This window comes from Physeter macrocephalus, chromosome 14, assembly GCF_002837175.3.
Source record: "Physeter macrocephalus isolate SW-GA chromosome 14, ASM283717v5, whole genome shotgun sequence".
In the NCBI taxonomy this organism is placed as follows: domain Eukaryota; kingdom Metazoa; phylum Chordata; class Mammalia; order Artiodactyla; family Physeteridae; genus Physeter; species Physeter macrocephalus.
This window is the reverse complement of record NC_041227.1, coordinates 4,412,137-4,425,696: the sequence shown is the minus strand read 5'-3', so window position 1 is coordinate 4,425,696 and position 13,560 is coordinate 4,412,137. Positions and strand designations below refer to the sequence as shown.

The 13,560-nt window shown below is 48.6% G+C and overlaps 1 protein-coding gene across 3 annotated transcripts in view; it reads left to right on the top strand.

Moving 5' to 3' along the window:
* PCK1 (phosphoenolpyruvate carboxykinase 1) overlaps positions 1-13,560 on the top strand; it is a 68,819-nt gene that overhangs the window by 19,565 nt on the left and 35,694 nt on the right. For all 3 annotated transcript variants that reach the window (XM_028498368.1, XM_055089922.1, XM_055089921.1), the window contains exon 2: positions 2,143-2,227. In XM_028498368.1, coding sequence (XP_028354169.1) covers positions 2,143-2,227 — 85 coding nt within the window. The remainder of the gene's footprint in view (positions 1-2,142; positions 2,228-13,560) is intronic.

The following is a 13,560-nucleotide window of genomic DNA, read 5'->3' as shown; positions in this document are numbered from 1 at the left end:
ATGGATGAGGGGAGGAGTGGAGGGGGACCTGCAGGGGGTGCTGAGACCTGGGGGGAGATGGATGAGGCGGGAGTGGAGGGGGACCTGCAGGGGGCGCTGAGACCTGGGGGGAGGTGGATGAGGGGGGAGTGGAGGGGAGGAGAGAACCAAGTGAAAGGGGTTTTGAGAGATGGAGTGTGTGGAAGGGGGAGGAGGGAAACCGCTAGGGGCCACGGAGAGCTGAGCACGGAATTGATGGCGGAGGAGAGGAAGAGCGGGAGGAGATGGAGCGAGGGGGGAACACGGCGGGCGTGATAGAGAACAGGAGTGAGCCCAGGACCTGGCCAGGAGGTGAGAAATGGAGGTCAGTGGAGTAAAAGACGTTGAGGGGGGAAAGGGCGGGCTGTGGAGGTGATATGAGGAGGCCAGAAGGAAGACACGGCTAGGTGGAAGCAAGAGGGAGCGAGAAGGAGTGACGCTGGGAGGGGGCTGGACTCCCGTACAGCTTTACATCCTCCCCGGCTCTTTAGACAGTCTAAAGTTCTTTCCAGAACCTCTCCTGTAAGGCAGGTGGAGGGCAAGGGAAAGTGAGAGAGAAACAGGGAAGGGGGTGGGGAGAGAGGTGAAACTCAGGAGGAGCCGTGAACCCACCACCTGTCCCTGAATTGTTCGCTTTAAAGGGGTTACTTTCTCTTGTACGAATTTCATCTCAATAAGTTCTTTTTAATGGAGAATAATGACTCTGATGGTCTCCACAAGGAGTTGGTTCTCCAGCTAGATACAAAATAAATACAAGTTTGGAGCCAACGGATGATTAAAATCATTTGCAGTTCACTGATGTTTTTAAGGCATGGTTTACACTATTCCAGGAAATTTCATTGTTTTATTTTTACTTTTTACTTTTTTTCAAAATTTTAATGAAAATTTAATGTTTGCTGATTGTGTATAAATATATTTGGATGCCAGGAAACAAAAAACTCAAAGAAGAAAGCATTCTTGAGGACAGGATTGGGGTGGGCCTCCAGAACCTCAGTGGAGGAATGGCCTGTCATTTGGCCTGACTTCATTTGAGCCCATCTTTCAACAAACCGGTGATGGGTTTTTCTTCCATCCATAGCCAGAGAATCGTTGATGTCCATCAAAGTGCTTCCTATATGTCTGCCCATTCATTCTCCACAGCCCCTTCTTGTAGCTCTGTGTATTTTATTTCACATTATCGTGCAGAGTACATATGCAATTTCTTTTTCATTTTTGATAGTACAAAGGATAGATCTAAATTCACTTTTAAAAGAAACTCATTTGAAACTAACAGCATTGTAAACCAACTATACTCCAATAAAAAAACCAAAAAAACAAAAAACCAAAAACTCATGTACCAACAGTAATGGGGTTGTTGGTTAAAATCTTGGATGGCTAGTTTTTTTGTTTGTTTGTTTTTGCGGTACGCGGGCCTCTCACTGCTGTGGCCTCTCCCATTGCGGAGCACAGGCTCCGGACGCGCAGGCTCAGCGGCCATGGCTCACGGGCCCAGCCGCTCTGCGGCACGTGGGATCTTCCAGACCGGGGCACGAACCCGCGTCCCCTGCTTCGGCAGGTGGACTCTCAACCACTGCGCCACCAGGGAAGCCCTGGATGGCTAGTTTTAACATTGTGTCTGGGTTTCTATTACGGTATGTGGGCTATATGGGTGAAGATAAATATTTGAAGGTCACTGGGAAAAGAGTGTGTTATAATAACTTCTTTTAAATCATTTAACTGAGTTTTTCTGCTTGAACAATACGACCTATTTAGTGCCTTCTCCGGTAATTTTGCATTATTGCTTTCACACCCATGCAGCTAGAAAGTTTTACCAGGATTTATATAATAAATTCATGTTTAGAAATTTCAACTACTGATTAAAAACACATTTTTTAAAGGAGAGGAGGGACATAGAAAGGGGAAACCGAGGTAGACTTGGAGGGAAAAGTAGGGGCTTAAAGAGGAGAGAGTCAGGGGGGAGGGGCGAGCAGGGGAAGAGCCTCCTTGAAAGGGAGAGTAGGGTGACGTGGATGAAGCACTCAAAGGAGGTAGAGCAGAGCAGACAAACCTGCGGTTTTTCCAAACTTTGGTTCTGATGTGGAAAGTTCTAGCAAAGATTGCATCTGTTTCTTTTCCTCTTTGCAGGCACCCCTGGGACTCCCTGGCAAACCTCCCACTGAAGGATGTGTCACTTTGGAGCCTCTGTGGAGCCTTCTTTCAGAAGGTGGAGGTAAGAGGGACACCCCAGAAGGTTGTCTTCCTTTGAGAGTCTCCAGGCAGCCCCGCTGACTGGGGGAGGGGGAGGAGACTGCACACGTGCAGGGCCCGTGAGGCGGCGGGTGTCGAGGCAGCCTTCCTGGGCCAGTCTGCTACCTGGCCGTGCCAGTGAGTGGGTTCCAAAGGTGGGCAGTACTCGGAGCCCACCGGTAGGCCAGATACAATCTCAAGACAGCAGGCTTGGCTGGCAGCCTCTGGAAGAATCCAGACTGTCGAAGCCTCATTTCGGCAGGGCTGGCTTCTTTGCGGATGCAGGTGACTGTCACGTCCATTCCTTATTCTCTGCGGAATCTGAACTGACCCTTCCTTTCCGATTCCATAAGCCTCCCTGCGTTCTTGGTTAATATAATATTCGGGGGGAGACACCTCCAGAAAGAGATGCTGGATTTCTGCTAAAAGGCCCGTGGAGCCCAGGAGACTAGCAAAGTAAGAGATGTGACCTATTGCAGCCCGGGTGCGTGGAGCAGTTTCTACCAGTTAAACTCTCGATCCCTGTTTATTAGGGGGATTGAGGTAAAGCGCGAGGCAGGTCGCTTGCATTTAGTCTAGAATGAAAAGAGCAATCAGCTCGTGGGCCTGCAAAAGCCTAAGCGCCTCAGATTTGCTTCAGTTGCCTCCTTCACCCCTTCCCTGTCCCTGCTCCATCCAGACCCATCTCCTGATGATCTCAAGTGGCCGCACAGGGTGTAAGCTGAGCCATGTGTCTGTTCTAATACCCAGAGCTTTGCGCCTGGCTTGGCTTTGCCATCGTAGGTGTCCCTGAGAGCACTGATGGGTACAGCGTAGCCCTGCTGAGACCTGGGAGACCTGGCCTCCCGTCCCGGAGGCAAACGCTGTTGCATCTCCTAAAGATGCTGCGGTTGGCACCGGCCGGCCTCAGGTTCCTCCGGCACCTTTGGTGTAGTTGTTGGTCACTTGCCTCCTTCAGGACAGAGATGCTCCCCGTGCCTTTTGCGCAGGATGTCAAGGGACTTGTGTGTGGTTGACAGCTGCTTGCTGGATGGGCTCCTGGGAGAGGCTACAGAGGCCTGTCGCCTCGTGGGCGGTGTTGTTCCTTGGCTCTCCACATTATCAGCTTTTGACCAGCCAGTGTGGCTCAAAGGAGAGAAGGGTCCTGGCCAAGTATATGGTGCTTATCACGCAAAATGGAACAAGGGTAGGAGGCCACGTTAGCACTTGGTTGCAGAAAGCAAATGTTCGAGTACCTCTACTCAGCTCTCTTGGCCGCAAGTTCTACCTCCAAGGTCTGCTTTTGACCCAGGAGGCATGGATGACAGGGGCGCTGGGGGAAGCAGATGTAATGTATAATCCTATTCAGAAATGTACTAGATTTACCCAGAGATATATACATGGTCAATATAAAAATATTTTGAAACAAAAAAATAATAAATGCATGTCTTGCAGGACAGCATTGAATGAGGCAGGCCAGCAAGTGCTGACAGCGTCTTTAAAATGTATTCCCAGCCTGCTCACTGCTTCCAGAGTGACTGTCATGAGCCTTACCACCTAATGAGTCCCTGGCCCCCTAACTCGAGTGCAAAAAATCTTTATAAGGCACATGGTACGCACTTAAATAGTTGAGCTTCCCGAGTGAAAAAGGAGTTTGGTGGTGAAATGCTATGTGAAGGTTGGAACTGCCAGAAAATCTGCGGCAAGGGCTCTTTGTCGGTAGTTTGTATCCAGGGTGCCTAGGACAGGGAGGGCCCTCGGCAGTGTTTTGTGGAATTGCTGGATGCTGGAGTCCATAGCCCTTCCCCATTCTTTTGTCTTGCCTCTTTCGCATCCAGGGAGGGTGAATTTGGTTTTTATATCCTGGAATCTTACATAAATAAACGTCAGGGTGGTTTTCTCCTGTTGCCCTGCAGCGATATTTACCTGAACAATGGAAAGACATCTCTGACCTCTTCATTTTAAGAAGCCTTCCTGAAACGTTTTACTTTATTCAACAGTTGTTCATTCATGCCGTAGGTGTTTATAATTAACTCAGCTAACTCCATCATTGGGAAATGGGGTGCTCAGAGGACCTTTCTGAAAGGTGATCTGCTGGCGCCCCAGAATTTCCAAACTCCACACTGGATGGGCCACTTCCCAAGACGGGCGGTGGGCCTGCTTTAAGGTAAAGAGAATTTAACCCATGATAGGTTAGGAGGAAGCCCTAGTACTAACTAAGGTATGTTCGTACTGCCTCAGCTGCGTGTGTTACTATAATCCGTTCAATTCTAAGGAAGAGGAGATGGAAAGTTAATTTCTACTTTGCCAAATATTAGAATTTAAGAGTAGATACCAAGTTTCTCTTCTGCATGGTTGGTTGTTTCTGTGTTTATTTGCTTATATTGCACTGAAGGCTGACTAGCAAGTGGTAGTACATTATTATTTAATCCGCTGTTCCAGTGATAAGGTTGGCCCCTCCGCGTGTCATAAAGATAATTCATGCCCAAAGAGTACGTAAACAGCCTAGCTCTTGTGCCTGAAATGTGATTGCTGTCATTCTGGCTTCAACAAACGGATTGCCAAGGAGCGCCCACTTTCGAACCTGCCAGTTAACCAGTTGGGCAAACAATGTTTTTATATGGATCATTATCCTTTGACCTTTGGTATGAACACAGTCTGAATGTACTTTTATTTAATGAGCAATTCAGCATTGCTTGTGGACTTGGCCACAGGGTGAAGAGTTTGGGGACAAAGCAGGCACAGGAGAGGATTCTTAAAACCATGTGGGATGTTTATGAGAAGGGAAGAGGCAGGATACGAGCATGGGAATTTGACTATTAAGCAAAAGTGCAGTAGGTGTTCTGGAACTCTCCAGAACTTTATCATTATAACTTCTACCTTGTCCTGCTTCTACATGAAGAAACATTTGGGAAATAAGTAGATAACTAAATAATAAAACTTTATTACATGAAGTCTGATTAAATGGAGTCCAAAAACAAGCATCCTGGGGGGAAAAAATTTGGAAATGTGTACTCCAGCCCATGAATGGTAGTTGACTTGGGGGCTGGGGTGCTGAAGAGGCCGATGGGAAAGACTCCTGGTTTTTTTGGTGCATAATTTCTTTAAATAGTACCTAAAACTAGTGTGAACGAAAAGGTGATCTACTTTTTTGTTGTTGGAAAAAAAATCCTGGAGGATCAAAAATCTGAAATAAATGCTGAGGGTTTATGGACTGTGTTCTGTTTGTCTCTACAGCCCAAGCTTCTAACTGCTCTTCAGCATCCAGAGGAAGCATAACTTAGCAGTAAAAGTGGTGCACAGCTTCCCTGCTGTGTGGCCTTCGACTGCTTACTCACCCTCTCTGAGTCTCTATTTTCTCATCTGTAACTTGAGCCTAATAATAGTGCCTTCCTAATTGTATTATTATGGGGAATAAATGAAATAATCCATATCAAGTGCTGAAAAATAACACAGAGCTTGGGGTATAGTAAATACAAAATAAATGTTAGTTATTTTATTAGTATTTTTCACCAATTTATGCAACAATTGTTATTTATAATAGAATATTTATGTTGTTGGAATTCTGCAAGTCTTTATCTATCTATCTATCTATCTATTTATTTATTTTTGGCTGCGTTGGGTCTTGGTTGCTGTGCGCAGGTTTTCTCTAGTTGAGGCGAGCGGAGGCTACTCTTCATTGTGGTGCACGGGCTTCTCACTGCGGTGGCTTCTCTTGTTGTGGAGCATGGGCTCTAGGCGTGCGGGCTTCAGTAGTTGTGGCACATGGGCTCGGTAGTTGTGGCGTACGGGGTTAGTTGCTCCGCGGCATGTGGGATCTCCCTGGACCAGGGATCGAACCCCTGTCCCCTGCATGGGCAGGCGGATTCTTAACCACTTCGCCACCAGGGAAGTCCCTCTGCAAGCCTTTTAAACTTCACTTTTTAGATTTCTTTTGCTAGTTCTAAAATTAAATCTGCCTTAAAAAAAAAATGACATCCCTAAATCTTCTGGCACAGAGCAGATAAAGAGGGATTATTTTACATTTTTATATTTCTCCAGTAGGCTTAGCATCAGAAAAAGGTCTAAATTCAGTGGCATGGTTAGATCATACTTAATCAGATGCTAATTAGAGGCTGGTAATTCTACTCTAAAATCTAAGAGGACTGATGCCCTGTGCTGTCCGGTACCGAGGACAGCTTGGGATGTCCTGGTTTTTGTAGGAGCTGTTCCATTCGTGCTCTTGTCAAGGTCAATGCTAACCACACTGATGGGTCCCTGCTCAGTTCCCAGTACTCTGACCACCCCTCCAATCCTCCCCTGCTCACCCCCCAACACAGGCCACTAGGATCTCGCCTCCGCTCGAAACACCACCCTGCCCCACACAGAGCCCTCCAGATGCCAGGAGAGCTGGTGTCCCCCCGCCCCCCAGACGTCAGGCGACCACCTCTCTCCCACCTGCTCCCGTCACACAGCCCCCTTACTGTCTCTCACACCCCAAGCAGGCTGTCCCTCAGGGACTTTGCGCTTTGAACGGTGGCAGAATACCACCCCAAATACCCCACTTTCGCACAAGGATTATTTTGAGCTAAAGGCACTTGGAAAATAGCAGATGCAAGAAGGGCCCCCTGACCTCCCCTTTTCTTCCTGAAAACGGGAGATGAAACCTCCCCGTGAATGGTGCCCTCCCGGTACCAGGAAGAAAGAAACAGTCTTGTCACCAGAGATGGGGCGTGGAGGCCGAGAGAAATCCGAATGAGCAGTCTTGTTAAAATAATTCCTGTTTTCCTTTAGTCTCCCCATGTATTGTTACTTTTCCATAGTTTCCTGTCTTTGCTCAACTCGGTGGATAAACACCCAGACCCGACCCGATCACTGGGCCTTTGTTCCCTTGGGGGGTGCCCATGTCCATGGGACGATCTGTGTGTGTTTCTCCTGGTAATGTGTCTTAGATCACTTTAATTCTCAGGCCCAGCTGGAGACCCTAAGAGGACAGAGGAAAAGTTTTGCCTCCCCTAAAATTTGATCTCTGTTCCACCATCCCTTCTCTGAGGCCTTCCTGACCTTCCTGTTTATTTATTTATTTTTTTGTTTTGTTTTAATTTTTGAATTTTATTTATTTATTTTTTATACAGCAGGTTCTTATTAGTTATCTATTTTATACATATTAGTGTATACATGTCAATCCCAATCTCCCAGTTCATCACAGCACCACCACCCCTGACCTCCCTGTTTAAAACGGACCCCCCAGTGTCCTTTGTCAGCTTCCTGTTCCCTAGCATTTAAAAGTGGTTGGCATCTCCTCCAAAACTTGAAGGCTCATGGTGTGCTCATAACAAATGTCACTAAAATGCATGCTCCCCCAGGGCCAAGGTCGTCCTGTGTTTTCTTCTGCTGTTTGTGCCTTCCTGGTACTAGATCAGGCTTGCCGCTTGCAACGCACTCAACAAATGTCTGTTGAATGAATGGACCTGAATGAATAGTTGTGCAATCATTTCATGCAATAATCTTACCTGGTTCTGAGAGCCAAGCGTTCAAAGTCAATGCGTAATGGGTTCCGTTTACCTTTTAAGGGTAGTTGTCTATATCCTTGTAACGTCACACACGTCTAATGCTTCTTTAACTTCTCTATTTGGAGGATTTAGAAAGGCTGCCTGCCGTAATACAGCAGTAGGAAATAGAAGCCCCAAACGGAAGCTGAGAGTCTGTTCATGATTTACCTCTTATGCCCGAAGTACCTCTGGCTTTTCGTTGACACATGTTCTAAAATATATGTTCTACAGGATTAAAATTCAGAATCATTACTTTGGAAAGGGGAAGAGATGGTTCTCATTTGGAACAAGGGCTGCATTTAGGGTGACAGAGGACTCAGAAGCGTCTCCGTGTGTGGGACACCTGCCGAGATGCAGGGCAAACGGTCTGCTCTTCAATTTGGGGTCGTCAGGGCTGCACTTCAGCCAAATATTTGTGAATGGATGGATGGAAGGAAAGAAGGAAGAAAGGAAAGGAAGGAAAGGGGAAGGAAGGGGGAAGGAAGGGAGGAAGGAAGGGGCTTGAAAAGCAGACTAGAAGCCCCGATGAGTGAGTGGGAGGCTGGCGGATAGACCAGGTTTCCCAAAGGCTGCTGTTCAGGCCAGATGCCCCTCCGGCCAGGCCGCCCAAGGGGAGACACGTTGTCTAAAGCAGCTGGCCTCCTCGCATTCCTGGAGAGCCGGACTTTCATGAAGTGGAAAATCACCTTGATAGGTTGCCTGCAGGTGGAAGAGGTTCCCGGCCAACACCCTCAACGAGACAAAGAAACTGCTCTGTATCAGACGTGGAGAATTCGCCTCTATTGTGTTTGCCTTTTCTTGTCTGTTTGTTTTCGAAGGAGGGGGACGTGCAAGGAAAAGAGCAGAGAGGACAGAAAGAGGGACGGCCGAATAATACAGCTGACCCTTGAGCAACATGGGGGTTGGGGCACTGACCCTCTGCAGGGTCGAAAATTCTGGTATAATGTACAGTCGGCTCCTCCCCTCAGGGGTCCCCTGCATCCACGTCTAGGAATTCAACCACCATGGACCGTGCAGCACTGTTGTATTTACTGCTGAAAACACCCGCCTGTCAGTGGACCCACGCACTTCCAACCCGTGTTGTTCAAGGGTCACCTGTACTGCAAAATGGCTAAGGTATCGCTTAGAGGTGCATCTTATGAAGCTGCAAGTTGCGTTTCTCTCTCCCAGCCGTCAGTGAGCTCTCCTGCACACACAGAGGCCTTGGTTTGGGGGCGGCGTATGTGGTGTGTGTGTGTGTGTGTGTGTGTGTGTGTGTGTGTGTGTGTGATGGGGTCCCCTGCATCCACGTCTAGGAATTCAACCACCATGGACCGTGCAGCACTGTTGTATTTACTGCTGAAAACACCCGCCTGTCAGTGGACCCACGCACTTCCAACCCGTGTTGTTCAAGGGTCACCTGTACTGCAAAATGGCTAAGGTATCGCTTAGAGGTGCATCTTATGAAGCTGCAAGTTGCGTTTCTCTCTCCCAGCCGTCAGTGAGCTCTCCTGCACACACAGAGGCCTTGGTTTGGGGGCGGCGTATGTGGTGTGTGTGTGTGTGTGTGTGTGTGTGTGTGTGTGTGTGTGATGTTTGTGTACATAGAGAAAGTCAAGCGAAGGGCTGGCTTCCACGTGGGCATGTGTGCAGTGCAGGCCAGCGTGGGTTGGGGGAACGATCCGCAGGTGAAATTAACCCAGAACTGGGGTTTGGACGCAGAGGACGCCATGAGGATGTTGGCTTTGAAAATAATTATAGATTGACGGGAGGCTGCCAGACAAGAGTGTACAGGGGGGGTCCCTTTACCCAGTCCTCTGCAGTGGTTACATCTTAGGTATCTGCAGTGCAATATCAAAACCAGGAAGCAGACGTGGGTACAATCCTCAGGGTTTATTTAGACTTTCGCAGTTTTACGTGCACTCCGTTGTGTGTGTGCATGTGTAGTTCTATCACACGTGTAGGTTTGTGTAGCCACCACCACAGTCAGGATACCAAGTACCATCAGCCCCGGGGTCCCTCCAACTACCCCTCTGTAGGCACACGCACCCTCCTCCCCTACCCCATCCCTACGACCATAGGAATTTAAGCCCCTTGCGAATGGGCAGAAATCTTGGGAAGGATGTTGTATTTTTCCACAAGACTGGCATATGGGAGGCTCATGCCTATCTTATCTAGACATCACGGGCCGTGTTGGCTACTGTACCATAGCCCTAGAACTATGCTGGTGTGACAAAACGCCGCTGACGTCAGTCCTAAAGAGCTCATACTCCAAAGTCCTCTCATTCCCAAAGTCTGTGTGTGGACAGCCTCTGACAAAGGGGATGGATGTGGCGTCTGACAGCTAAGCGTTGTGAGCTGGGTCCTCGAGGGCCAGCGGTGTCCATGGAGAGCGGGGAGAAAGCCTCGTGGGGTCCGGAAGCGTCGGGGCCCCGTGTTACCAGATTTGTTTCCTCTGCAGCCCCGGAAGCGTACTCAGTGTCCTGTGACAGGGATCGCGTCCACGAAGCATCCCAAAGTGCCTCTCTTATGGATAAAGGATACATTTTAAAATCTAGAACAAAGGTGGCAAAGCCATTTGCCTTTAGGGACCAGGCCCATCGGTGACTCTGGCGGCTGGAGATGGGTAGGTGTCCCCTCCCGAGGAGGACGGTGCTTCTAGCACCACTCAGCCACAGCCACAAAGAGACAGATGCTGCAGATCTTATTTGTCTAGACAAGCCAGGGCCTGAGTGTGCAACTAAATTCCTCTGAGTGTTAAACAGTGGCAGCTAATGAAAAGAAGTTTTAAGTCCTCTAGTCAACCAAACAAAATGGATGCAGGAACCAGATTAGCCCAAAGCCAAAGGGGATAGTTTCCCATTGGTTCCCATTACTCAGTCACAAAAGGAGGGGTCGGGTGATGGGCACCATGGATCATTCTGAGAGTACTTGTCAGCGCTTTAGGAACTTGTGAAGCCGTTGTTTTGCTCAAAAGAGAGCGCTGGAAGCGATAATAATTCAACTCTGTAGAGCGCTGTGAGGCTCACCACATCCCTGTCGGTGCAGGCGTCCTCGATTTGCCTCCTGGTACGACGGGTCCATGGATGTTTGTCTGAGGTCACAGGGCCTGGGAGTCCAGGCACGGCCTGAGCATCTGAACCCCGGGTGTGCACGAAATCAGGGTGGACTGGCGGCACCCCAGGGCTCTTGCTACAGCCCCCAGGTGCATGACAATTACTGCAACGGGGCTAACCAGAGAAAGAGTGACTTTTTCCAACTTGGGAGGGGAAGCTGGTGATGTTGGACCTATTGCCGCTTCTTGAGGGGCTTTCATATGGGTTTAGACTATATTTACTTTAGAGTGTGATCAGAAGCTGACCCCCATCCCTCCCCATCCCTCCCCAGTTTTTCTCACCACCATCAAAGACAGCACTCACCTTCCTCCCCAAGGCATGCACGCACACACACACACACGCTCGCTCCCTGCATGTTTTTTCACTTGCCTGTCTCTTCACTAGTCCAACTCTGAAGCATCCCTCAAGACTCCTTCAAATCTGCCTTTTTCTGTGTCTGCCTGGGCCACACAGGCCCCCTCTGAACACCCCCTCCTTCTTCCCTGTTCTCAGGGCTCCCAGGAGGTGGAGGAGGGCAGGGTCGGTTCCTGCAGGGCTGTGTGGATGGTCCGAGGTCAGGAGTTGGACTCTATTTGGGTTCCATAGGAAGCCACTGGAAGGGTTTGCCCCTGGGAGTGACGCAACCCAATTTATATTTTAGGAAGTTCTCTCCTTTCCTTATCTCTCGTCTCACACAGCTCCTTGCACCCTCAGGTGCCTAGATTCATGCTTTTGACTTCATAATGGTAACCGTGATTTTTTGCTGATGGGAAGGTCTGCTGCGTTTCCACTGACTTGGCAGGAGAAAGATGCTAAAGGTGTCATTCTGGTGAGGGTGACGGGTGAATGGCCAGGTGGCGGGAGGCAAGCCGCCCCTGGCGTCTTGACTTCTCTGGGAGCGGAAATCATTTTCTTACGGCCAGAAAGTTCACAAACATGACCAGCTCATCCCCGTGTCTCTCCCTTGAAAGACACGTCCGTTATTACAGCCGAAACATTTTTCTCATCAGGTTACTGTTCGTGGAGATGCTCGCTTGGGACCTGTTTAGTCTTGATTGTTCTAAACAGCCTGGGCTGGAGAGTAAGGGAATCAGTCTTCGGTTGGTCGAGCTTGGACACTTGATCTAGAAGGAGACCAAGGTGTTCTTTCTGGGTTGCAACCCTTCACCCCGGGCTGCGTGCCCGCCTGGTCCAGCTCCTGCCAGCGGCCTCTGGGCCGTCACAACACCTCCCCCTCTGCCCCACTGTTTCGGCGCTGCAGCCTCCCTGGCCTCAGCTTTCCTTCTAAATGCCAAAGGCATGCCTATTTTGGGGGGGGTCTCCTCCCTCAGACATAAAAATGGCAACTCCTTCTCAACGAAAATGTACTTTCCCCAGTGTAACTGCTGTCTAGAATACTCCTCCACAGCACACGATTTCTGTCACCGTCATGTGTTTTATTAGCTCTTTCATCTGAATTCTTTTTTATGAGTTTGCCTGTTTATTGTTTGTTTCCCTTTAGGGAAAGGGGAAAGGGAAACAAGTTTCCCTCCAGGAGAGCAGGGCTACCTTGGTCCTCTCTGTCCCACAGAGACGTGAACAGCGTCTGACATTCATCTGCTCAGTGAACTTGAAGAGTCCAAATGTCAATGTCCTTTTTAAAAAAAAAAAAAAACTTTATAAATCTATTAGTTTTTTTTTTAAATTTGAAATATAGGACTTTCCTGGTGGCACAGTGGTTAAGAATCTGCCTGCCAATGCAGGAGACACGGGTTCGATCCCTGGGCTGGGAAGATCCCACATGCCGCGGAGCAACTAAGCCTGTGCACCACAACTACTGAGCCTGTGCTCTGGAGCCCACGAGCCACAACTAGTGAGCCCTCGTGCCTCAACTACTGAAGCCCGCGCGCCTAGAGCCTGTGCTCTGCAACGAGAGAAGCCACCACAACGAGAAGCCCGCGCACCGCAAGGAAGACCCAACGCAGCCAAAAATAACTAACTAACTAACTAACTAATTTAAAAAATTGAAGTATGGTTGATATAATGCACTTATAAGTCTTGAGTTCCTGCGGTGGACAGAGCGAAGGCACTGCTGGTGGTCTTGACCTTGAGAACGGCAGACACAGCCTTCGTAACTCCCCAGACTCAGTCTTCTCATTAACCCTGTGCAAGCGTTGAGCTCTTGCAAACGAACTCTCCAAGACATGGAGCATTCCAGAGAACGGAGGCGCAGGGCTCTGGAGTGGACGTGTACCAACGCCCCTTATCCTACTGTTTGCTTTGGCACCATATGCCCGCTTGCTTTCTGAGAATTTCCTCTGACTTCTTTCCAGCAACCTGTCAGGAAGTTATAGACTAAGCACCCTTCAAAAGTTAGACTAGACTTCAGTTGTTTTTTGAAAGATGAACTTAGAGGTAATTTCCCATTTACCAGCAGTCGTCACATGAACTGAGACAAAAGACCGTTGAATCTTTGCTTTGGTACAGACCAGCCCTCACTCCAGCAGGAACCGGTTTTTGTGTCTTAGTGATGAATGCAGGGGATCAGCAGCTTAAAAACCAATTAGCTTTGCTGTGCAAAAGCTTTTAAGTTTAATTAGGTCCCATTTGTTTATTTTTGTTTTTATTTCCATTTCTCTAGGACGTGGGTCAAAAAGGATCTTGCTGTGATTTATGTCATAGAGCGTTCTGCCTATGTTTTCCTCTAAGAGTTTGATAGTGTCTGGCCTTACATTTAGGTCTTTAATCCATTT